Source organism: Budorcas taxicolor, chromosome 7, assembly GCF_023091745.1.
Source record: "Budorcas taxicolor isolate Tak-1 chromosome 7, Takin1.1, whole genome shotgun sequence".
Classification (NCBI taxonomy): domain Eukaryota; kingdom Metazoa; phylum Chordata; class Mammalia; order Artiodactyla; family Bovidae; genus Budorcas; species Budorcas taxicolor.
The window spans coordinates 39163643-39189292 of record NC_068916.1 but is presented as its reverse complement, the minus strand read 5'-3'; the positions used below and the strand labels follow the sequence as shown (position 1 = coordinate 39189292).

General features: G+C 45.6%; 1 protein-coding gene across 2 annotated transcripts; it reads left to right on the top strand.

Annotated features, from left to right (window-relative positions):
• Positions 1–474: 474 nt before the first annotated feature.
• Positions 475–25615, top strand: PHYKPL (5-phosphohydroxy-L-lysine phospho-lyase). Of its 2 annotated transcripts, XM_052642435.1 has the most exons (13): positions 475–547; positions 1361–1479; positions 2768–2927; positions 5832–5906; positions 6512–6599; positions 6677–6793; positions 8267–8349; positions 8602–8827; positions 21787–21941; positions 22335–22424; positions 24136–24266; positions 24789–24869; positions 25273–25615. In XM_052642435.1, the coding sequence occupies exons 1-12, from the start codon at positions 489–491 to the stop codon at positions 24836–24838; spliced, it is 1353 nt and encodes a 450-aa protein (XP_052498395.1). In that variant the 5' UTR covers positions 475–488; the 3' UTR covers positions 24839–24869; positions 25273–25615. The 2 variants fall into 2 exon arrangements, with proteins under 2 accessions (XP_052498395.1, XP_052498394.1); XM_052642434.1 differs by lacking the exons at positions 24789–24869; positions 25273–25615 and having other exon boundaries at positions 24136–24322.
• Positions 25616–25650: the final 35 nt, after the last annotated feature.

Below are 25650 nucleotides of genomic sequence, written 5' to 3'. Positions count from 1 at the left end.
TACGGTGCATCCCATTTTATGCTCGGGGAGGAGGGCCGGGGGTTGCGGGGGGAAGGCAACTCAGGGACTCGGCCTGAGGCTCCAGGTGAAGCCTCCCGAAGCTCAGAGCCCCCTCGGGTGCAGGAGCAGCGGCGGGATCACCAGGGTACACTTCCCGAGGAAGGAAACCACAGCGGTCGGGAGGGCGAGGTCAGTGATTTGGTGATTTGTCCGGAAACCAGAGCTGGGGCAGCACTAGGCAAGGCGAGCACAAACCCAGCTTCCGCTCGGGACTGTCTATGGAACTTCGCTGGGGTGAGGAGCCCACCAGACCCTAGCCAAATTAATTAAGGAACAAATTCCTAAGAGACCACCTGGGGGCGGGGCCGCGGGGCAAACAGGAGCCCGGAGTCGGGCTTTGCGATGGGCGGGGCCCACTGCTGGGGCGTGGCTTTGGGCGGAGCCCGGGCGCTCCGCCCAGCGTCGCGGAGGGACTGCCCGCGAGCGCTATGGCGGCGGATCAGCGAGGGAAGGCCGCGACTCTGGCCCTGAGGCGGCGGCTGCTCAGGTACAGAGACAGCAGCGTGGGGGCGGCGCGTACGATGTACGCACGTCCGGCGTGGAAGCTGCAGGCCTCAGCTCCGCCGGGTCTCGTCCGGCTCCCGAGCCTACGGCCCCTGAGACCCTGCGGCGTTCAGCCTGTGGCAGGCGGTCGCTTCCTGCGCCTCCCCCGCAGCGTCTTACCCACCCTCGCAGCTGCAGCCGGGCGCCGGGGAAGACCTCCCTCAGTGGTGGCCTGCTCTCTGGACCTGGGGCCGGCCAGAGACCCAGTTAGGGGTTGAAAGTCCAGACGAAAGGTGGGGGTGGGGGGAGTCGGCTCACAGGCATCCTTAGAGAAAGTCTACCCTTGACCTGTGTCTGAGGGGCTCTTGGTGGAACATGGAGCGTGAGGCAGCCTTGGGCTAGAGCTTGGGCCTGGCCCCCAGCAGGGCAGCAGGCTTGGCAAGCAAGGACCATTAGGGCCGAGAGCCAGCCCTCTTCACTCTCCCAGCAAAGAGACACTGCCCTAGGGAGTCCGTGGGTCTGGACCAACCACTTTTTCCAGGACCCAGAGAACTCTGGGCACATTCATTCATATATGTATGAAGCCACATAGTCTTCAAATGACAAACAATTTTAGTTTTAGCAACTTCTTAACCCATCCTTCACCTTTCCAGCCACCTGTGGAGTGGGGGAACTGGAGGCAGGGGCACAACACCTTGCCCTTCAAGCTTTTGTCCTTTCCAGAAACTGGGAAGATGTTGGGGGAGGCCTGTGATGGGTGGATTTCATCCTTCAGATCTCCAGACATGGCTGTCCATTTGTTGCCTGTCCCTTACAGCAATTCCTGCAGACTCTTTTTTCCTGAGGATCCTATTAAGATTGTCCGGGGCCAAGGGCAGTACATGTATGATGAACAGGGGGCAGAATACATCGATTGCATCAACAATGTGGCTCACGGTCAGTATCACACTTCAGGATGGGGCAGAAGAGGATGCCAAGACAGAACCTAGTTCAGGGGTAATCTTCAGGTTGCAGAGAGGTGCAGGGAACTCAGGTTCAACTTAGCCAGCATCCATGTGCAGAGGAGACCCAGTCTTTCTATGGAAACTGTGGAAACATCCAAACACTAGCTGTGCTAAAATGCCTCCCTGGTGGCTCAGATGGTAAAAAGCCTGTTTGCAGTCCAGGAAACCCGGGTTCAATCCCTGGGTTGGGAGGATCCCCTGAAAGAGGAAATAGCAACCTACTCCAGTATCCTTGCCTGGGAAATCCAATGGACGGAGGAGCCTGGTGGGCCACAGTCCATGGGGTCACAAAGAGTCAGACATGACTAGGTGACTTAATACCACTAAAGCTGTGCTAAACCAGCAGGAGTCAAAGACCTAAGTCTAGCGGTTCAGTTCCACTTGGAACTGATGGTGAGTTCAGAGAACAGCAGTCAGCCTAGCCATGATCAGCAACCCAACAGGACCCTGGCCAGGCCCTGGCAGTCACAGCAAGGCTTTAGCCCTGGTAACCATCTCAGGTCCTGGACGAGGAAACTTAAGTAGGAATTCAGTTAACCAGATGAGGCCACCAGAGCTGGTGGAAGGAACGGGAGTCTAGTGACCCAGTAGGGAAATTAGAGGTTAGTAGAGCTGAAAGCAGGGGCTTCAGTTTCAGGCTTCCTGGGTTCATATCCCTGTCCTCCACTTACTCCCTCTGTGGTCCTGGGCAAGTTTTCAGTCTCTGTTCGGTTTGCTCATTTGCAGAATGGACATGATGATACTAGGTACACACCTCCAGACATTTGGAGGGATTGAGTTAATTCATGTAACTTGCTTTGAGTGTGGCTGACACTTGGCGAGCCACCAGTCATCTTCATTCTCTGGTTATAATCCTTGGCTGTTGGCCCTCATTACCTCCAGCCTCCCTAACTGGTAAAGTCAAGCAGACACCCCAATGCCATCTTCATCCCCGAAATCCCACCCCCCCCCCCCATCTTTGTCAAGAGCAAGGCCTCAAGAAGCTTCTTCTAGATCAGGTTTCTGCTAGAGAACTTTGCCTTCTGCCAGAATCTCAAGGACTCCTTTCTAGGGCTTCCCTTCCAGACTGGCACCTCTGTCTTCAGACTCCCCTCTTTCCTCTCTACCTCTCCCTCCATAACTGCATCTCCTCTAGTTGGGTTTACAGATTGGGGCTGGGGGAGGCCTGGAGGGATTGGCTGATCGGAGCCAGCCGTATGATAGAGGTGGCCCTCTTGCAGTTGGGCACTGCCATCCTCTCGTGGTCCGAGCAGCACACGAACAGAACCAGGTGCTCAACACCAACAGCCGATACCTGCACGACAACATTGTGGATTACGCGCAGAGGCTGTCAGAGACCCTGCCAGAGAAGCTCTGTGTGTTTTATTTCCTGAATTCTGGGTAAGTGCACTATGGTATGGCCAGCCCCCAGTAAAAAGATGAGGCAGCAATTTGCTCACATGGGCAAAGCATAGTGTAACCAACTGAGTCTGGGGAGAGGCCGCCCTCAGTGTGCTGGGCACTCACACTTCCCAGCTGCAGGCCCTGCTGCTTCTCTGTCAGATTCAGTTTCCTGTTCTCTTTGTAAGGGGTGCCATTACCTCCCTTGTAGGATTGTTTTTGGGGCTTACCAAGGTAATATGTATCTTTGTTTGCTTTAAGAATATAGGGGCATGGTGCTGGGAGCTACAGCCAAAATCGCAGCTCCATAAGGAAGGGAAACATCCAAGATTCTTCAGAGAAATACAAAATAACAAGGAGGAGTCTTGGTCTAGAGGAAAAGTACAGAGAATCAGTCCTCTTGCCTGGAAAATCCCATGGATGGAGGAGCCTGGAAGGCTGCAGTCCATGGGGTCGCTGAGGGTCGGACACGACTGAGCAACTTCACTTTCACTTTTCACTTTCATGCATTGGAGAAGGCAATGGCGACCCACTCCAGTGTTCTTGCCTGAAGAATCCCAGGGACAGGGGAGCCTGGTGGGCTACCGTCTATGGGATTGCACAGAGTCGAACACGACTGAAGTGACTTAGCAGCAGCAGAAGCAGTGGGGGGGGCTGGCCTCCTCTGAGAGGGTTGGGGAAGACTTCCCTGAAGAAGTAATGTTAGGCTAAGCACTGACTGGGGGCTACCTGGATGAGGAGGAAGAAAGGTTGCTGCCAACTCCGTTTGCAGTATTCTTGTCAAGGTTGGTCATCACACAGAAGAGCCTGTGCAAAGGCCCTGTGGCGGGACGAGTATTTGCACAGTTGAACTGAAAGACAGCCATTGAGGGAGGGCAGAGTGTGGGAGAAGACGCTGGGGAGGGAGGCAGGGCCCGTCACTCAGGGCTTCTTTAGTCAAGTAAGGTACTTGTTTATCCTAAGAGCATTGGGAAGCCATCAGAGAGCTTTAATCAGGTAAGTGATGTCACCAGGGCTGGAGGAGAGCAAGAATGGACACCATTAGGCACCAGTTTAGTGACTGGGTGACAGGAGATGCTACGCTGGGAGTAGTGGTGGCAGCCGAAATGGCAGGTGAAGGCATGTACACAGAACCAACCCAGTGTGCCCTGGATAGAAGAGTACAGAGAATAATGAGGCATAGGAGTGAGGAGACCTGGTCTCTTTGCTGCCCTTGTCTTCCTGTGTCTCAGTAATATTGATAGTTACCACTCTCTGAAAGTGCTTTCTGGTCTTGCTGCCAGAACATTTCATGCTTCTGGTTTCCTGCCAGCTTCTGGCTGCTACTCTATCTCCTTTGCCGATTCCTCCCCTTCCATTTCTCAGGGCTGATCTTCTCTGAGGCCCTCTCCCTTCCTGATCTCATCCATTCCTGTGTATTTTATATTGTCCACATGCTGCTGACTCCCACATTTGTATCTTAGACCCAGATGTTCCCCGTGTGTTTCTGTCTCAAGGCTCTAACCACCCACTTGACTTTGGAACATGTCTAACGTCACCTGTCCAACAGACACAAGAGTTGACCGGCTTCACTAACACCTGGCGTGGGACTGTGGCATTCGCTCTCCCTGACGTTCCCAGGCAGCTGCCCCAGACCTTCCCCAGAAGGCCGGCTGTGCCTCACCGCCACCACCCTCTCTCTCCTGGCAAATGACAGAGGAGTGTGCACCTCTGCTCAAGTTAGCAACGCGCCCTCCTTCCAGCCCTGCATTAAGCCCGTCACATCTGTCTGCACGTTGGCTCCTAACTCCATCCGACTCTCCATCCACACGGCCACCACCTGCTCTCATCTTTGTGTCCTTCTAGTTCTCCTCACTTGCACCTTAATTGCTTTCTACTCCATTAGATACACAGAGAGGCTTCCTCCTCATATGGGAGCTGAATCATGTCCCTTCTCTGATTAAAACTTGACAATGGCTTCATCTGGCACTGAGAAGAAAACCCAGGCTCCTTCTGCAGCCCTACCTGTCTTCCTCACTTCCTCTCTCAGGCTTCTCCTGGCCTTTTTTGTCGTCTTGTGGTTTCCCAAGCTCTTTTCCTTCACAGGGTCTTTGTGTGCTGCTCACTCTGCATAGGAACTTTTTTCTCAAGACTCTACAGGTGTGGCCTTAGTCAGCTTTGGCTGCCATAGTAAAACACTGCAGACAAGGTGGCGTAAACAGAAATGTGTTGTCTCATAGTTCTGGAAGTCATAATCCAAGGTGCTGGCAGGTTTGGTTTCTTTGAGGCCTCTCTCCTTGATTGCAGGTGGCAACCTTCTCGCTGTCTTCACATGGCCTTTTTCCAATCCTGCACAATCCTTGATGTCTCTTTGTGTGTCCAAATGTCTTCTTTTAAAGACACCAGTCATATTGGTTTAGGGCCACACAGATGGCCTCATATTAAGTTAATCGCCTCTTGAAAGGCCCTGTCCCCAAGTACAATCACATTCTAAGATATTAGGAGTTAGGGCTTCAACACATGGATTTGGGGGGACATGATTCATGATTCAAGCCCCTAACACCCCTTATCAAAGGTAGAGCCCCTTCTAGTTCTTGACACCCTATGTCCATTGTAGTGCTTACCAAATGATCGTTCTGTCTTCGTTTTAGGGCTTCCGTGACACATACTAGAACGTAAGTTCCAAGAAGGCCAGGGCCTGCCTGTTTTACTTAATATTTTCGCCCCCAGCTCCTAGCACATTGAAGGCATTTGATACATATTTATTGAATGAATAAGTGAATGACTAATGAATGGTGTCCTAAGAATCTTCCTGCTGCTAGAAGGGTTCCTCCATTCCCCTCCAGGTTTCTCTATAGGAAGCAGTTCTCCAGGAGGGAAAGGCCTGAACAGCTGCTCAAGAAGTATTCACCTTTTCTGTCATAGGTCAGAAGCCAACGACCTGGCCCTGAGGCTGGCACGCCAGTACACAGGACACTGGGATGTGGTGGTATTAGATCAGTAAGTGCCATTTCCAGAAGCATGGGCATGCCGCTTATTGGGAATCAGTGAGGCTCTGACTTTAGGTGCCTTGGGAAGGACAGATGAGAGGCCTGGGCCTGCAGAGGATCACGAGGACCTGGCCACAAAGACACCCCCATGCGGATACCCAGCGTCTCTTTCCCCTGGCATCTCTTCGATTATGACAGCTTCTGGGAAGCAGAGAATGCTTTAAAAGGTGGTGAGAATTGGTCCCACATTTTAGGTATTAAAACTGTAACTCCCAGTGTATTTAGTATCTGCTGTGTGCAAGACCCAGGCACAGGGTTAGAGCATTATCACATTTAAAATCACAACCACAAGAGAGAAAGAGCACCCTGCCCCAACTTTACAGACGAGAGAACTGAACCCAAAGATTTTAACAGTTAGCCACCATTACATAGCTAATGAGTGGCCTTGTAGGAAGGCTTGCTGACTCCAAGACCTGTGCTCATTCCTGGCCCCAGGACTTGGGGGCTGTGTCAGAAAGCTTGGTCTTGCCTGACTGTTTCCTGAGATGGATGGACAGTGGTCAAGGCCAGGCCAGGAGGTACGAGCCTAAGTCCCCTCTCCTTTTTCCTCCCCAGTGCTTATCACGGTCATCTGAGCTCCCTGATTGACATCAGCCCCTACAAGTTCCGGGACCTGGATGGGCAGAAGGAGTGGGTCCACGTGGTATGCGCTGCTCAAGTGGGCAACAGGTTGGTGCTTGCACCCCAGCCTGGATGACGTGACGCTGTCCCTCCCCACAGGCACCTCTCCCAGATACCTACCGGGGCCCCTACCGGGAAGACCACCCCAATCCAGCTATGGCCTACGCCAGTGAGGTGAAACGTGTGGTCAGCAGCGCACAGGAGAAGGGCAGGAAGGTAACCGTATCCATGCAGCTCTGGTCCAGCAAGCTGCAAATGTTGCTTGCCCTGGACTGGATCTTGGGAACCCTGAGAGAAATTGGAACCAGGGCCTGCCCTGTGGGAATCTAGGAGCGGGGTTAATTGTTCAATTGAGAGTTTAGGTAAAGATATATCCTGGACATTACTAGAGTCCCGGGTCCAGGCTGGACTGGTGTGGGTGTGAAGGTGGGCCTGTCGGGGGAGAAGCGGGTACTGACTAATTTTAGTAATAGAAGGTAAATAGGCATTAGCCACTCAAGGCAGGGTAGGAGATAGACAAAGGCATCTTCAACAGCCCAGTGGCCTGTGCAGAAACCATGTGACTGCAGAGTCAGGCTGTGCCGGCAGAAAATAAGCCTAGAAAGGCAGGCGGGACCATAGGTCAGAGGACTGCAAGTGCCCTTCTAGCCGAGGGGCTAGAGGCTATAGGGGACCTTTACAGAATTTTAAGAGAGAAGGTAATGGGACCAGGGGATGCACTTGAATGGTGTCAGTCTGACATGGTGCCCTGCAAAGGCCCTGTTGGCCTGAGCAGTGGGGAGACGAGAGATTGTCTTACCTGGAAGAGCAGCAGCCACAGCAACAGTAGAAGGGAGGCAGCTAGCAGTTGGTGTGAAGGCTCTCTAGAAGACTTTGCTGAAACAGTGGCAACTGAACACAGGATATACAGAAAAGACCGGCCAAAAAGGTTGGCAGAATCAGCTGGGAAACTTGGCTTACGCATTTCAGATGCTCTGCACCTACTTGTATTAAATCAAGTAGATTTAATAAGAGATTGCTCTGAAGGTTAGCATGGGTGGGTGACCAGTTTCCCACCCCACTGGTCCTTTCTTTATCGCAGCAGTAGCCTCTGAAACAGCTCCAAGGCAGAGCAGAGTTTGGAAGTCATTGCCGTAAGCAAAAGGGTCGGTGATGGGTTTTAAATAGGACAATGATGAGCTCAGTGTCTGGGTTGAGGCATTACCCTGGTGGCCGGTGAAGGATGGACTGGAAGAGATGTCCAGTTAGAAAGCAGCTGCAGGAGGGCAAGGCAGAAACTAGCAGATCTGCCCAGGATGGGGAAGGAGGGTACAAAGATGTTACAGGGATAAGAGTCAGAAGCTCTGCCAGCTGATGGGTGAAGAAGGAGGCTGGATCAAGGATGGGGCCAGATTTCTGTCCTAATTAGGAGGAATGGGATTCACCTTATCGGGGGAAGGAAGGAACAGGTTTATGGCGGAGAAGTCAGTGAATTTCATCTGGAACACACTAAGTACAGGGGGTCTTACTGCCAGGTGGTAAAAATTGATTTGAGGCCTGAAAAAACTTCATTGCATAGGATGTGGAGCCCAAAGTGGGGGCACGGTGATAACAGTAACTCATGTTTGGAGCCAGCACTGAGCCAGCATCAGAGGATGCACCAGCTTGCCGCTCAGCCCCACCACAGCGCCACTCCCTTCTCCTCCACAGATTGCAGCGTTCTTTGCTGAATCTCTGCCCAGTGTGGGAGGGCAGATCATTCCCCCTGCTGGCTACTTCCCAGAAGTGGCAGGGTGAGTAGGTGGGAGAGGCTGCCTGAGGGTGGGGTCTCCTAGCCTTGCTTCCAAATTCCAACCTCAGCCTGGCCTGTTTGCCGGAGTTGTCAAAGTCCCTGAAGAAATAGTGGCTCCCAAAAGGCCAGATACCTGCCTCAGGACCCCACCTTACTTTTGGCAACACCAGGATTCAGAGTCCCAGGACATCTCAGCTCCTGGTTTGCTCCCTCTCACCACAGTCTCCCATCAGCCGTGTGTCCTCTGCCACAGGCACATCCGCAGGGCCGGAGGGGTCTTTGTTGCAGACGAGATTCAAGTGGGCTTTGGCCGAGTAGGCAAGCACTTCTGGGCCTTCCAGCTGCAGGGGGAAGACTTCGTCCCCGACATTGTCACCATGGGCAAGTCCATAGGCAATGGCCACCCTGTAGCCTGCGTGGCCACAACACAAGCTGTGGCAAGGGCATTTGAAGCCACTGGCGTTGAGTACTTCAACACGGTGAGTAAAACCTCCAGACCAGGAAGCACCATGGTAGCTTCTGTACAAACAAAACTCACTGCTGCTGCTGCTAGGTCGCTTCAGTCGTGTCCGACTCTGTGCGACCCCATAGACGGCAGCCCACCAGGCTCCCCCGTCCCTGCGATTCTCCAGGCAAGAATACTGGAGTGAGTTGCCATTTCCTTCTCCAATGCATGAAAGTGAAAAGTGAAAGTGAAGTCGTGTCCGACTCTTAGCGACCCCATGGACTGCAGCCTTCCAGGCTCCTCCATCCATGGGATTTTCCAGGCAAGAGTACTGGAGTGGGGTGCCATTGCCTTCTCACTACTACTCACTAATTTTTTGGTAAATATAATTATTTTTTCATCAAATTAATAGATATAACCCATATAAACAAAACCTTTTCAGCTTCCTCACAAATTTGGGGAGTATAAAAGGTTCTAAGACCAAAAGTGTGAGAACCACTGCATTATCATTCAGTTCTAGTTTTTTCAAATCTTTTTACTAACTTCTGACTTATTACCACTTTTTCTTTTGATACTTTTTCTGTAAAATATGGTGAGGTGATCTGGTATTTGATTGTTCTACATGTCCTTAGGAAATTGTGGGTTCTCTAAATGTTGTTTGCCAGACTCTGAATATCTCTTGAGTCACACTTGTTAATTATGTTGTTTGAATCTTCTATATTCTTGCTGGATTTTTTTTCTACTTAATCTATTAATAATTAAGGATTATTTAAATATCACACTATGATGAAAAATGATCAACTTTTTCTCATAATACTATTAATTTTTACTTCAGATATTATGAAGCTATTAAGTGTGTGTGTATTTTTAAGGGGTGTCATGCCACTTGGCTTGAGGGATCTTAATTCCTCTACCAAGGATTGAACTTGTGCCATTAGCAGTGAGAGCACAGAGCCCTAACCACTGGACTGCCAGGGAATTCCCAGTATATGTGTATTTTTGTTTTTGTATCTTCATTGGGAATTGAATCTTTTTCTTGATTGAGTTATAATTGACATTTGTTTCAGGTGTACAACATAATGATTCCATACTTGTATGAAAGTAGTGAAAGTGTTAGTCACTGGTGTCTAACTCTTTGCAACCCCATGGACTGTAGCCCTCCAGGGCTCCTCTGTCCATGGAATTCTCCAGGCAAGAATACTGGAGTGGGTAGCCATTCCCTTCTCCAGGGGATCTTCCCGACCCAGGAATCAAACCGGGGTCTCCTGCATTGCAGACAGATTCTTTACCAGCTGAACTACCAGGGAAGTCCATTGTACAGGCATTACCACTGTCTTAGTTTTCGTTATTATACATTTTCAATCCCCCCCCAGAGCATCCCCATACCCATTAGCAGTCACTCCCCATTGCCTTCTCTCTACAAATCCTGGCAAATCACTAACTTTCTTTCTGTCTCTGTAGATTTGCCAGTTCTTGACATTTCACATAAGTAGAGTCACACAATATGTGACTGTTTTTGTCTGACTTCTGTCACAAAGCACAATATTTTCAAGGTCCATCCATTGTCATAGCATGAATCAGTTCTTCATTCCTTTTATTGAATGAATAATGTTTCATTGTATGAGCATATCATGTTTCATTTATCTGTTCTTCAGTTAACGTTTTAGCTATTTTCCTTCCTTGGTTATTATGAGTAATACTGCAGTTGACCATTCAGTGTGGATGTTTTGGTATGGACATATGTTTTCAATTCTTTGGAGCATATACCTATGAATGAAATTGCTGGGTTACATGGCAACTCTAAGTTTAACTTTCCAAGGAATGACAGACTTTTTCCAAGCAGCTATACCACTTTACATGCAATTTATGAGGGTTCCAATTTTTCTGTATACTCTCCAGCATTTATTTTCTATCTTTTATCATAGCCATACTAGTGAGTGTGAAGTGGTATCTTAATGTGATTTGCATTTGCCTGATGGCCAGTGGTGTTGAGAATCTTCTTATGTGCTTATCGGCCATACACACACACACACTCCAATGTATATGACATATATATTCCAATATGTTGTTGTTCTTGGTCCGTTGCTAAGTTGTGTCCAACTCTTTGTGACCCCAAGGGCTGCAGCGTACCAGGCTCTTCTGTCCTCTACTCTCTCCCAGAGTTTGCTCAAATTCATTTCTGTTGAGTTGGTGATGCTACCTAACTGCCTCATTCTCTGCCACCCACTCTTCCTTTACCTACTATCTTTCCCAGCATCAAGTCTTTTCCAGTGAGTAGACTCCACATGAGGTGTCTAAAGTATTGGAGCTTCAGTTTCAGCATCAGTCTTGCAATGAGTATTCAGGGTTGATTTCCTTTAGGATTGACTAGTTTGATTTCCTTGCAGTCCAGAGGACTCTCAAGAGTCTTCTTCAGCACCACAATTCAGAAGCATCAGTTCCTCAGCACTCAGCCTTCCTTATGGTCCCAACCTTTCACATCCATATATGACTACTGGAAAAACCATAGCTTTGACTATACAGATCTTTGTCAGCCAAGTGATGTCTCTGGTTTTTAATAAACTGTCTAGGTTTGTCATAGCTTTCCTTCCAAGGAGCAAGTATCGTTTAATTTCATGGCTGTGGTCACAGTCTGCAGTGATTTTGGAGCCCAAGAAAATAAATCTGTCAGTGCTTCCATTTTATCCCCTTCCATTGCCATGAAGTGATGGGACCACATGCCATGATCTTAGTTTTTTAAATGCTGAGTTTCAAGCCATCTTTTTCACTCTCCTTTTTCAGCCTCATCAAGAGGTTGTTTAGTTCCTCTTCACTTTCTCTAGAGTGGTATCCTCTTCATATCTGGGGTTGTTGGTATTTCCCCTGGCAATCTTGATTCCAGCTTGTGATTTATCCAACCCAGCATTTCTCTTGATGTACTCTGCATATAAGTTAAATAAACACGGTGACAATATACAGTCTTGACGTACTCCTTTCCTAATTTTGAACCAGTCTGTTGTTCCATGTCTGGCTTTAACTGTTGCTTCCTGACCTGTATACAGGTTTCTCAGGAGACAAGTAAGGTGCTCTGGTATTCCTATTTCTTTTAAGAATTTTCCACAGTTTGTTGTGGTCTACACAGTCAAAGGTTTTAGAGTAGTCAATGAGGCAGTGGTAGATGTTTTTCTGAAATTCCCTTGCTTTCTCTATGATCCAACAAATATAGGCAGTTTGATCTCTGGTTCATCTGCCTCTTTGAAACCCAGCTTATACATCTGGAGGTTATCGGTTCACATACTGCTGAAGCCTAGCCTAAAGGATTCTGAGCATAAGTTTGCTAGCATGTGAAATGAGCACAGTTGTTTAGTAATTTGAACATTCTTTTGCATTGCCTTTCTTTGGGATTAGAATGAAAAGTGACCTTTTCCAGTCCTGTGGCCACTGCTGAGTTTTCCAAATTTGCTGACATATTGAATGCAGCACTTGAACAACTTTGTCCTTTAGGATTTGAAATAGCTCAGCTGGAGTTCTGTCACCTCCACCAGCTTTTCTCATAGTAATATTCCTAAAGCCCACTTGACTTCACACTCCAGCTTTTGCCCATGAAGCCTTTGCCCAGCTTCATGTCCAGCTCTAGATGAGTGACCACACCATCATCATTATCTGGGCCATCAAGACTTTTTTTGTACAGTTCTTCTGTATATTCTTGCCACCTCTTCTTAATCTTGTCTGCTTCTGTTAGATCCTTACTGTTTCTGTCCTTTATCATGCTGGTCCTTGCATGAATGTTCCCTTGATGTCTCCAGTTTTCTTGGAGAGATCTCTAGTCTTTCCCATTCTATTGTTTTCCTCTGTTTCTTTGCATTGTTCATTTAAGAAGGCCATCTTATCTCTCCTTGCTATTCTCTGCAACTCTACATTCAGTTGGGTGTATCTTTCCCTTTTTGCCTTGCCTTTCACTTCTCTTCTTTCCTCAGCTATGTATAAAGCCTCCTCAGACAACCACTTTGCCTTCTTGCATTTCTTTTTATTGGAATGGTTTTGGTCACTGCCTCCTATACAGTGTTAAAAACCTCCATCCATAGTTCTTCAGGCACTCTGTCTACCAGATCTAATCCCTTGAACCTATTCATTACCTCTACTGTATAATCATAAGGGATTTTTTTTTTAGGTCATACCTGAATGGCCTAGTGGTTTTCCCTACATTCTTCAACTTAAACCTGAATTTTGCAATAAGGAGTTGATGATCTGAGCTACAGGTAGCTTCAGGTCTTGTTTTTGCTGACTGTATAGAGCTTCTCCATCTTTGGCTGCAAAGAACATAATCAGTCTGATTTCAGAGACTGAGTCATCTCTTGGGTTGTTCAAAAAGGGCATTTCCTATGACCAGCATGTTCTTTTGACAAAACTCTGTTAGCCTTTGCCCAGCTTCATTTTGTACTCTAAGGCCAAACTTGCCTGTTATTCCAGGTATCTCTTGACTTCCTACTTTAGCATTCCAATCTCTTATGATAAAAAGGACATCTTTTTTTGGTGTTAGTGCTAGAAGCTGTTGTAGGTCAACTGGTCAACCTCTTTGGCGTCAGTGGTTGGGCACAGACTTGGATCACTGTGATGATGAATGATTTGCCTTGGAAACAAACCAGGATCATTCTCTTGTTTTTGAGATTACACTCAAGTACTGCATTTCAGACTCTCTGGTTGACTATGAGGGCTACTCCATTTCTTCGAAGGGATTCTTGCCCGTAGTAGTAGATATAATGGTCATCCAAATTAAATTTGCCCATTCTCATCCATTTTAGTTCACTGATTCCTGAGATGTCAACATTCATTCTTCCCATCTCCTGCTTGACCATGTCCAATTTTCCTTGATTCATGGACCTAACATTCCAGGTTCCTATGCAGTATCATTCTTTACAGCATCAGACTTTACTTTCACCACCAGAAACATCCACGACTGAGTGTCGTTTCCACTTTGGCACAGCTGCTTCACTCTTTCTGGAACTATTAGTAATTGCCCTCTGCTCTTCCCCAGTAGCATATTGGACACCTTCCAGTCGGGGGGCCTCATCTTCCAATGTCATATCTTTTTGCCTTTTCATACTGTTCATGAGGTTCCCATGGCAAGAATACTGGAGTGGGTTGCCATTTTCTTCTCCGGTCGACCACGTTGTGTCGGAACTGTTTACTGTGACCCATCTGGCTTGGGTGGCCTTACAAGGTGTGGGGCCATAGCTTTATTGAGTTACACAAGCCCCTTTGCCATGACAAGGATGTGATTCTTGAAGGAGATTCCAATATATATGACATATGTATTTGAAATAATATATCCTTTGCACATTTTTAAATTGGGTTACTTGTCTTTTCCTCTTTTTGCTGAGTTTAATATTTCTTTATATATCCTAAATACTAGTTTTTTTATGTTCTTATCAAACATAAAATTTTCTCCCTTTGAGTTGTCTTCTTTTGAAGCACAAAAGTTTTTAATTTTGATGAAGTCCAGTTTATTTTTTCTGTGGTTGCTTGTACTTTGGAGTCATAGCTAACAAACCATTACCTAATCAAAGATCAGGAGGATTTACACCTGTATTTTCCTCTAAGAATTCTCTAGTTTTAGTTCTTATAGTTAGGTCTTAGATCCACTTTGAGCTAATTTTCAGATGGTATGAGCTGGAGTTACTCGACTTGGCATCCAGTTGTCCCAATACTTTTTTGCTGAAAAGACTATTCTTTGTTATATTTTACCCCATTAAGTGGTCTTAGCACCCTTGTCAGGAATCAATCAATCATAGCTATATGGATTTAATGGTTTCTTTATAAACTTTCAGCTGTGTTCTATTGATCTGTATATCTACCCTCTTGCCAGTTCCACATAGTCTAGACTACTATACTTTGTAGTATGTTTTAAAATCAAGAACTGTTAGTCCTCTAGTCTTTGTTCTTCTTTTTGAAGATTGTTATGTCTGTTCTGGGTCCCTTGCATTTCATTGTGAATTTTCAGAATCAGCCTGTCAATTTCCATCTAAAAAGCAGCTTGGAGTTTGATAAGTGATTGCATTGAAGCTGTAGATCAATTTGGAGAGTATTGCCATCTTAGCAGTATTAAGTCTTCTAATCTATAAACATATCTGTCCATTTATGTAGGTCTTTTGATTTTTTTCAGTGATGTTCATAATTTTCTTCATAAAATGATGAAAAAAAATTTGGGGCTGCACTACACAGCATGCAGGATCTTAGTTCCCTGACCTGATATCAAACCCGCACCCCCTGTAGTGGAAGCATGGCGTCTTAACCACTGGACTGGAGGGAACTCCCTGTAAAAGTCTTGAACTACTTGTATTAAATTTACTCCTAAGTATTATTTTTTATGGCTTTATAAATGGAATTGTTTTCTTCATCTTACTTTAAGATTCTTCATTTATGGTATATAGAAATGTAGATGATTTTTGGATATCAATCTTATATCATGCAACCTTACTGAGTGCATTTATTAGCTCTAATAGTTTTTTACAGATTCTTGAGAATTTTCTGTGTACAGTCATGTCATCTATGAATAGAAATAGTCTACTTGTACCTTTCTATTCTGAATGCTTTTAATTTCTTTTTCTTGCCTAACTGCCCGAGAATGTCCAGTATAATGTTGACTAGAAATAGCAAAGGTAGACATCTTGTCTTGTTCCTAATCTTAGGGAGATAACGTTCAGTCTTTCACCATCGGGTATAGTATCAGCTGTGAGTTTTTCATAGAAGCATTTTATCAGGTTGAAGAAGTTCCTTTTTTCCCTAATTTGTTGAGAGCTTTTATAATGAAAGGCTGTTTGGGGTTTGGGGGGCTGTATTGGGTCTTAGTTGTGATCCACAGGCTTTCCTAGGGTGCACGCTTTTCTGTAGGTGTAGAGTACAGGCTCCAGAGCATACAGGCTTAGTAGTTGTGACACGCACGCTTAGTTGCCCCGCAGATCTAGTGTGAGATCTTAGTTCCCCAACCAGGAATCAAACCCATGCCCCCTGTTTTGGAGGGCAAATTCTTAACCCCTAGACCACCAGGGAAATCTGGAAAAGCTGTTGGGTTTTGTCAAATTCTCTTTCTTCATTTATTGTAATGATTGTTTGATTTTTTTTGTCCTTCATCCTATTAATATGGTTAATATTTACATTCCTGAGATTAAGTCCACATGATCATGGTGTATAATCCTTTTTATATGTTGCCAGGTTCAATTTGTTATTATATTTTTGGAGGATTTTACATCTAGTTCTTAAGAGATATTGATCTATAGTTTTCTTGGGATATCTTTGTCTGGTTTTGGTATCAGAGTAACACTGGTTTCAAAAAATGAGGCAGGAAGTGGTCATGCCTCTTGTGTCTTCTGGAAGACTTTCTGAAAGATTGGTGGTAATTCTTTAAACATTGTGGTAGAATTCACCAGTTGCTTTGTGGGATTTTTTTTTTATTACTGATTAGTTGCTTTTACTAGCTTCAGGTCTATTCAGATTTTCTATTTCTTCTCAAAGCAGTGTTAATACTTTTTATCTTTCTGGGAAATTGTCTATTTCATTGAAGTTATCTAGCTTGTTGACATATGTTCATATTATTCCCTATAGGAACTCCTTTTTACTTGTATAAGATTGGCAGTGATATATCCTCTTTCATTCCTGATCTTCATAATTTGACTCATTTTTATCTTTGTCAGTCTAACTGATGTCTGTCAATTTTGTTGATTTTCTTAAGGAATCAGTTTTTGGTTTTGTTGATTTTTTTTTTCTGTTGTTTTTCTATATTTCTGTTTATTTCTACTATATAGTCTTTATGATTTTCTTTCTTTTTGCTTTGGGTTTAGTTTGCTCTTCTCTTTTATACTTTCTTAAAGTGAAAGTCAGAGAAGGCAATGGCACCCCACTCCAATACTCTTGCCTGGAAAAGTCAGTCCATGGGGTCATTCATTCGAGTTTTTTTTAACAAAAGTATTTACAGATACCAAGTTTTCTGTAAGCAATACTTTTATTGCATCCCATGAGTTTAGGTATGTTGTGCTTTTTTCCTTTATCTCTAAATATGTCCTAATCTTCCTTATGACTTCTTTGACCCATTGTTTCAGTTAATTTCTACATATTTTTTAGTTTTTCTTTGTTCTTTGTTTCTAGTTTTATTCTGCTGTGGTGAGAAAAGATACATTCTAGGATTTCAGACTTTTAAAATATATCAACACTTGTTTTATGGTCTAATATATATAGTCTATCATGGAAAATGTTCCATGTGCACTTGAGAAGAGTATTTATGCTGCTTTTTTGAAGTGGAGTGTTCTGTATATATCTGTTAAATCTAATTGGCTTATAGTGTTGTTCAGGCTTATTTCCTGGTTGATCTTCTGTCTAGTTTATTATTGAAAATGAGAGATTGAACTCCCAACCATTTTTGTTGAGTTCTATATTTCTCCTTTCAGTTCAGTTTTTGTTTTATGTATTTGGGGGCTCTAATTTTTTTAATATAAATTTATTTATTTTAATTGGATGGGGGCTCTATTGATAAATACATAACTCTTTTATCATTATAAAATGTTTTTCTATGTTGCTAATAGCAGTTTTAATCTTGCAAGTCTTTTATGTCGAATATTACAATAGCCACCCCAGCTCTCTTGGTTTCTGCTTGCATGGCATATATTTACTCTCTCACTTTCAACCTACTTGTGGGATTTCAGTTACTGTCTGATGTCCTTTCACTGAAGAAATACTGGAAGTATTTCATGTAAAGTAGATCTGCTGCTGACAAATTTTTTCAGTTTTTTGATTATCTAGAATTATCTTAGTTTCTCCTTTATCTTTTTTGAAAATTTTTCCCCCACACCATGCGGCTTGCAGGATATAGGCTGTTAGTTTCCCTATAGGGATTGAACTCAGGCCCTTGGCAGTGAGAACGTGGACTCCTAACCATGGAACCCCCAGGGAATTCCCATCTCCTTTATATTTGATGGATACTTTTACTTTATATAGAATTCTGGACTGACAGTATTTTTCTTTCATCACTTTGAATAGGTCATCCCACTGTCTTCTGGCTTTTAGGGTTTCCGAAAGGTTTCCCTGGTAGCTCAGTGGTAAAGAATCTGCTTGCCAATGCAGGAGACCCAAGTTTGATCCCTGGGTTGAGATCCCCTGGAGAAGAAAATGGCAATCCACTCTAGTATTGTTGCCTGAGAAACCCCATGGACAGAGGAACCTGATGGGCTACAGTCCATGGAGTCACAAAACAGTCGGACATGATTTTGCAACTAGAAACAACAATGGTAAGGAATCAGCTATTAATCTTGTTGAGGATCTCTTGTACGAGATGAGTTGCTTCTCGATAATTTCAATATATTTTTTTTGAGGTATAATTAACATACAACATCATATTAGTTTCAGGTGTACCATATGATTCAACATCTGTGTATGTTGCAAGGTGGTAACCACAGTAAGTCTACTTGGCATCCCTCACCAAAAAGGTAGTGTTTTTTCCTTGTAATGAGAACTTTTAAGGTCTGTTCTCTTAGCAGCTTTCAAGTATATAGTACAGTATTACTTGTCTGCCTGCCTGTTTGCTTGTTTTGGCCATACCACGGGCATGTGTGATCTTAGTTCCCCAACCAAGGATCAAACCTGTGCCCCTTGAAGTGCAAGTACAGAGTCTTAACCACTGGACTGCCAGGAAAGTCCCCAGTATTGTTAACTATAGTCACCATGCTGTACAGTACATGCCTGTGATTTATGTATTCTATAACCCATTTCACCCACCCTCTTTGTTTTTGTCTTTCAATAGTTTGGTTATGTTGTGTCTAGGTATGGAGTATTCTACTTGGAGTTCATTGAGTTCCTTGGATGTTTAAATAGTTGTTGGGGTTCGGTTTGGTTTTTTTCTTTTAGTCAAATTTAGTAAGTTTTTTACCATTGTTTCTTCAAATATTCTTTTTGCTCCTTTCTCCCTCTCCTCTCCTGGAATTCTCCTTTGCATATGTTGGAATGTTTGGTCCCACATCTCTCTGAGGCTCTGTTCATTTTTTTGTCATTCTTTTTTCTTTCTGATTTTCAGACCTGACATATCTTCAAGTTTACTGATTCTTTCATCTGCCTGATCACATCTGCTGTTGACCTCTTAGTGAATTTTTCATTTCAGTTACTATGCTTTTCTATTGAGTTCTTTTTTTATAAATTCAGTTTCTTTATTGATATTCCAAATTTGGCAGGACACTATATTCACGCTTAGCTTTTTAGTTCTTTAGATACTATTTCTTCTAGTGTTTAAGCATATTTATAACATCTGATTTAAAGTCTTTGTGTAAAAAAAGAAAAAGTCTTTGTCTAATGAGGCCATCATTGAGCTTCCTCTAGAACAGTTTCTATTGATTCTACCTGCCCCACCACTACCACTGCTCCATATATGGACCATGCTTTCATGATTCACAATTTTCTGTTGAAAATTAGACATTTAAAATAATATAATGTAGGAAATCATTTTTCTTCCTCATGGTTTGTGTTTGTATATTGCCTTTTCTAAACTAGTTCTGTAAAGTCTGTGTTGTCATGCATGACCACTATAGTCTCTGCTTGGTTAGATTTGAGATCGTCTAATGACTAGACAGACATCTTACATTCCTGAAACCAAGAGCTGTGTCAGTCTTTGACAAGGGGCCCTATGTGTGTGTTGGCACATGCCTTCAACACTCAGCCAAGCAGTTGACAGCTCTGCCTTAGCCTTTATTTCCTTCTTCTGTGAACCCTCAAGTTAGCTGGTGGTAAGAGCTTAGAGCTTTTCCAGGCTTCCTGAACATGCACATAGCATGGGGTATGAACATAGCCCTACACATCTGCATGGCCTTTTAAATGCCCAGGACTATGGGCATTTAGGAAAAAGCCCAGGGCTTTTTTCATTTTCCTTCTATTGTTCCCCTGTGGTGATCTTGGGGAAAAGACCTATCTGCTCTGCTAGTTCAGCATGTTGACCAGGCCACAACTGTAAACCAAAGATGCTGTGGGTGGGGACTTCGCTGGCAGTCTGGTGGTTAAGACTTCACCTTCCAATTCATGGGCTTGATCTCTGGTCAGGGAGCTAAGATCCCACATGCTTCTAGGCCAGAAAACCAAAACATAAAACAGAAGCAATACTGTAACAAATTCAATAAAGACTTTAAAATTGTCCACATCAAAAAAAAAAAAAACTGACACTACGAGTGGAACATACCACCTTGTAATGAGTTCACAGTTGGTAATAATATAGTTAGTAACCTCAATCCATCCCGTGTCCATTCCACATATAATTTGTTGTGACATTATCAGAAAGCTGCCTCATAGCAGAATCACCTAGGAAGGTTTTTATGATCTCAGGTATGAGATTCTGCACCCAAATTTCCAAGATGGTCTACAGGATACCACTACATACCCATTAGAATAGCTGCAATTAAAAATGCCACAATTCCAAATGTTTTTGAGGATGTGGAGTTCCTGGGATTTCATAGACTAATGGTACAAGTGTAATATGGTACACAACCACTTTGGAAAACAGTTTCACATTTTTTATAAAGTTAAATGTACGTTTATCAAGCAGTCTAGCAGTTCCGTTCCTAGGTATTTACCTAAGAGAAATGAAACCATATGTTAACAAAAAGACTTTATTATAAATTGATAAGTTTTATTCATAAATAGACAGAAATCAAAATAAGCCGAGTCTATCAGTAGGAATTTGGATAAACAAATTGTAGTATGTCTATACAATGGAATACTATACAGCCATAAAATGAACAAACTACCAATACACATATTAAGTTTTTAAAAACATTGAGCAAAAGCTAAGCACAAAAGTGTTCATATTTTGTGATTCTATTCATATAACATTCCAGAAAAGGCAAAACTGTGGCGAGAAAGCAGGTCAGTGGTTACCTGGGCCAGTAGTGGAGAGGGGCACAAGGAAGCTTGGGGAATGGTAGAAATGTTTTATATCTTCATGGTAGTGGAGTTTCTACAAGTATATACATTTGTCATATGAGGCAGACACAACTGAGCAACTAAGCATAGATTTGTCAAGTCACACTGAACTATATACACTTAAAATATATGCAGTTTATTGTATGTATGTTGCTTCAGTCGTGTCTGACTCTTTGCAGCCCCATGGACTATAGCCCGCTGGGCCCTTCTGTTCATGGAATTCTCCAGGCAAGAATACTGGAGTGCATTGCCAGGCCCTCCTCCAGGGGATCTCCCTAACCCAGGGCTCTTATGTCTCCTGCATTGGCAGGTGGGTCGTTTACCACTAGCACCACCTGGGTATGTATACTATACCTCAGTAAAGGTTTTAAGATACACTTAAAAAAAAAAAAAAAGATGGTCTGTAGGAGGTCTCCTAGCCAGATAGGCTAGGTTTAAGTCAGACATAACATATTTTTATGTGAAGTCTCTTCTTTTAAGACATTAATACCTAATTCAAAACCTTTAATTATGCCACACAAGCCAAACAAAATGAATCCTCAGGCTCCATTTGGCTCACAGGCAGCCAGCTTGTGATCTGTGCCCTAAAATCTACCTTGAGCTCAGCCGGTAAAGCTGTGAGCTAAAACTACAGAGTGACTTTTCCTGGTGTGGCTCTGGCATGTTGCTCTTGATTCTTCTTGGAAGAGGTGATGGGTAGTACAATGAAGTGGGCCTGGGTCCAGTCCATGAGATGGGACCCGGAAGCCTTCTGACAAAAACCAGTTCTTTGAGAATGCCCAGAACACCCTCTCTTCTGATTTTTGCATCTTCCTGGGGAACCTACTGCATCCCTGGCTTTCTTACTGGATCCCTGCTAATGCATCTCCATTAGTACCTGGAAAGGCGGGGACGACCCATGGGGGCCTCAAGAGAACCCCATCTGCTGCCCAGAACACTTGAGTCATTGGTTCATGCCTGTCCTCATCTGCCTTTGGAATGTGTGTGGCAGTTCTGCCCCTCACGCTCCCTGGGGCATGGCCCACTCTGCTGGGCACCTGAACTGCCCTTTGTCCCCTGGCTTAGTTTGGGGGCAGCCCAGTGTCCTGTGCTGTGGGGCTGGCCGTCCTGGATGTCTTGGAGAAGGAGCAGCTGCAGGCTCACGCAGCCTGTGTGGGCAGCTTCCTGATGGAGCTCCTTGGACAGCAGAAAGCCAAACATCCCATTCTTGGAGACATCAGGTGAGGCTAAAAACAGCAGTCATTATCTGCCAGGGGCCTGGTATGGTTCCTTCATTCACCCTGTCACCCCACCTGGGATGGTGGCAACTTTTATCGAGGAGAAACTGAAGCACCTATAGGTGCTCTTGCCCAAGATGGCACCTGGCGGGAGGTGGGGTGGTAAAGCCAGAATCAGACTTTACTCTGTCCACACTGAAGATTCCTCCCTATCATTTAGTTCCTGGTACTGACCACCCTCTGAGGGTTCCTACAACTCTCAGCCTCCCTGGAAGGTAGAGGTGTGAGCCCTGGTCAGCTTTCTGACAGGGGCTTGGCTGAGACCCAGGCAGCGGATGAAAGCAAGGACCTCGGTCCCTCAAGCCTTGTCTCCTGAGATGTCACCTTCTGCTCCAGGGGTGTTGGGCTCTTCATTGGTGTGGATCTGATCAAAGATGAGGCCACAAGAATGCCAGCAACCGAAGAGGCTGACTACGTGGTATCCAGGTATTTTTTCCTTGAAACAAGTTGCCTTTGTAGTGTTTACTGCTCTGACTGGGAAAGAACTCCCCCCTTGCCTCTCCTTTTTGACCCACGCCCCCAGATATGCTGGGCCCACAGAGTGCAGGCCATTCCCAGCCTGAGCAGCCACTTTGACCAAGACAATACCAAAGCTGCTGGAGCTCTCAGACCCAGGCAGCCACAAGCCTGCATTTCACAGCCCCAGGCTGCCTGAGAAGCAGCTTCTCCAGAGCCACAGCTGGGACTGTGGCAGAAGCAGACTCCCTATTGCTAGAGGTTTTCAGATGGACTCCTGCTCCTCATCTCGGCGGGGAGTGTCTGAGGACTCGGCATCTCAAGACTCAGAAGCCCTCACCCCCGACCCTGGCTTGCATGTTCACTTGAGCCCCAGGACCCTTCCCCTTCTTGTTTAGTTATTCCCTTTTTTCTTCCATTCTTTACTCCTACCCACTTCCCCCACCTTGGAAAACCCATCTAGTGTTTGATGTGCATTCTTATTCAAGTTGTAAAATGTGCATCCATTCTGTTTTGAATTCATACAAACTATATTGATGTAAAAATCTCTCCACATGGATTTGGAGGCTGACCCCCTCCTGCATGGCCACCCAACCCTTGCCTTTCTGCTGAAGCACATCCACCAGCTTGCCCACCAATTCTCTCAGGGAGCCTCAGGACTCAGGAATTCAGAATGATCTCTGGGAAAGAGGGAGCCAGCTCTTCAGCCAAGCCTGACCTTCTCCACCTTACAAGCACCCCTCTCTGCACCCCACCCCCCAGCCCCGTGTAGTTTCTCCAGTTGAGTGAAAGCAGTGCCAGTGTTTCACCGGCAGTCACCCTGCTAGGAGGAGCCAGAGCTGGATCTGAAGTCAGAACCTGGGCTTTCTAGCATGGCTGCTGTCAGTGCCAGGAAGACCGGGATGGGATAAGGGAGCCAGAGGCAGGCTGAAGACACTGTTCCCGATAAGACTACATAAAAGTAATACACTTTAAAAATGAGAGCAGCGGGTCAGAGAATGTAAATAGTCACATCAGACCCCTTCTCTGAGAGGCCAAAATACCTTCCTGGGTTAAAAGTATAAATGTGGACTATTAAAAGTTATTACTAGGTACCAATGATAATGCTGAAGAGAGTAGTCATCTTCCAAAAAGAACCGGAAATTAAAACTGGATAGTCCAGCCTGGAGTTACAAGATAGTCTGGGGGCAGGGTAGAGAAGGGGGTGGCAGGAGTTACTGAAGCTAGGTTACATGAATTCACTGCACTATTCTATTTGTGAATGCTGGACCCTTCCTATGACAAAAAGTAAACCATGCATGACATAAACCATACATCGAAATGGAAAAAAGCAGGGCATCTTGACATCCACATTGTAGCCCCACGGCCATTCTGTTTGGCTTACACTGGGCCTCTAGGGATGAATGAAGCAAGACCCCTGCTCTGGGGGCGGAGGTGGGGGGGTGGCAGCAGCCTCAGGGCACCTCAGATGGGAGTGCTGTGCTTGTCTTTGATGCTAGGCCACAGAGTTGGGCAGGAATCTGGGTGGGGGTTGGCCAGTGCTGTTATTTTGGTGGAAACTGGCTTATGGTGGGTTCTGAGAGCAGTATGGCTGCCAACACCAGGCTGCGAAGTCTGGAAGATCTGTATGAAGTGCCCTTGGCCGGTGGGCAGCAGGATCTGCTGTGTCCTACCTTCACAGGCTTAAGGAGAACTACATTTTGTTGAGCACCGACGGGCCTGGGAGGAATGTACTAAAGTTTAAGCCCCCGATGTGTTTCAGCTTGGACAACGCACGACACGTGGTAGCAAAGCTAGATGCCATCCTGACAGGTGAGCCTGGAGCCACAACCTCCCAGTATGCCCAGGGACAGGAGTCTAACAGCTGAGCCAGGTGTCCTCTGAGCAGTGCAAGGAGTGGGGAGGCCTATTCCTGCCTGTGCCCCCAAAACTCGGAGCCCTGGGCAGGCACCAGTGTGGCATGCAGGACAAGGGAAAGCAGGGCTGGGCCCAACTGTCAGAACCACAGTGGGAGATTTCCATTGTATCTTACAGCTTCTTATACCCTCATAGCTTCCCTGAGACAGGTGGCAGCAGCTTTTTCAGTTGCTAAGTGGCTAAAATGAGATGCGCTCAGGACGGATTCAACGTGAAATCCCTTACCACATTGGTCTCCCGTCGACTCCCCTACAGCCCAGGGGCAACCACCCCACCATCCCCAACCAGATTACTTTCTACTGTACTGCCCCCAGTTCTCCCTAGTAGAGACATTTGGAAGTGGAACGGGACCTGCTGGGAGAAGGGAATGTATTTTTGAAGGTGGACCATTCTGAGTGGTCCTGTGGTATTTTTCAGACATGGAAGAGAAAGTGAGAAGTTGTGAGACCCTAAGGCTCCACTCCTGAGGCAGCCCTGCTGAGAGGTATCTTTCTCTAGGTAAGTGGCCTTGCTTCTTGTTCCCAGAAGACTCAGAGCTGGCTTCCTTACCATCCATCAGCAGCTCCTGTATTTGTTCCAAGTGGTGTATCTTTTCCCACAGGTTAATTTCAACACTGGGAGGCTCTAGGTGCCTTGAGCTCCACATCTCTCACCCCTGAAAAAGCTATTTCCTTCCCCAGCCAGTTCCTCTATAAGATACAGAACTTTTGAGAGGCTGTATCCACCCAGGCCCCAGACAAGGGCTCCATCTTAAAACCAGCTATCTTAGGTCTGTCACTAGACTTGGCGCTCCAGCCAAGCCAGCAAATACCACTGCCAGATGGGGCCGTTACATGACAACCAGGAGGAACACTGTTGCCCAGATCCAGCTGGTCCTTTGTGTATCCCCTCTCGTCTTTAGGTTTCACAACTTCGCTGGGACAGAATCCCGTTTTCAATGGCAAGTCAACACAGGTGTTCCAGGGTGCTCCAGACTCCAACTGGCCTGGGCCAGCATCCCCATTCAAGGTGGTAACCCTCACTGTACTGTCTTCACCTCCTTGAACAACTGCCTCAAACCTCTGCCGCTCCACTTTCTTTAAAGCTGCGCAAGTCCTATGCAGGGCCAAGTCATTAAAGGAAACTAACCAAAGATGAAGACAGTGTATGGTTATGCCTGACAGGATGCCTTAGGAGGTCGTGGAGGATACTGGAGCTCTGGAGCACCTGCCCCCCCTTCACAGTGTACCCCACACTCACCCAGGCTTGGGGGTTTTTAAATTTTTATTTCAAAAGCTTG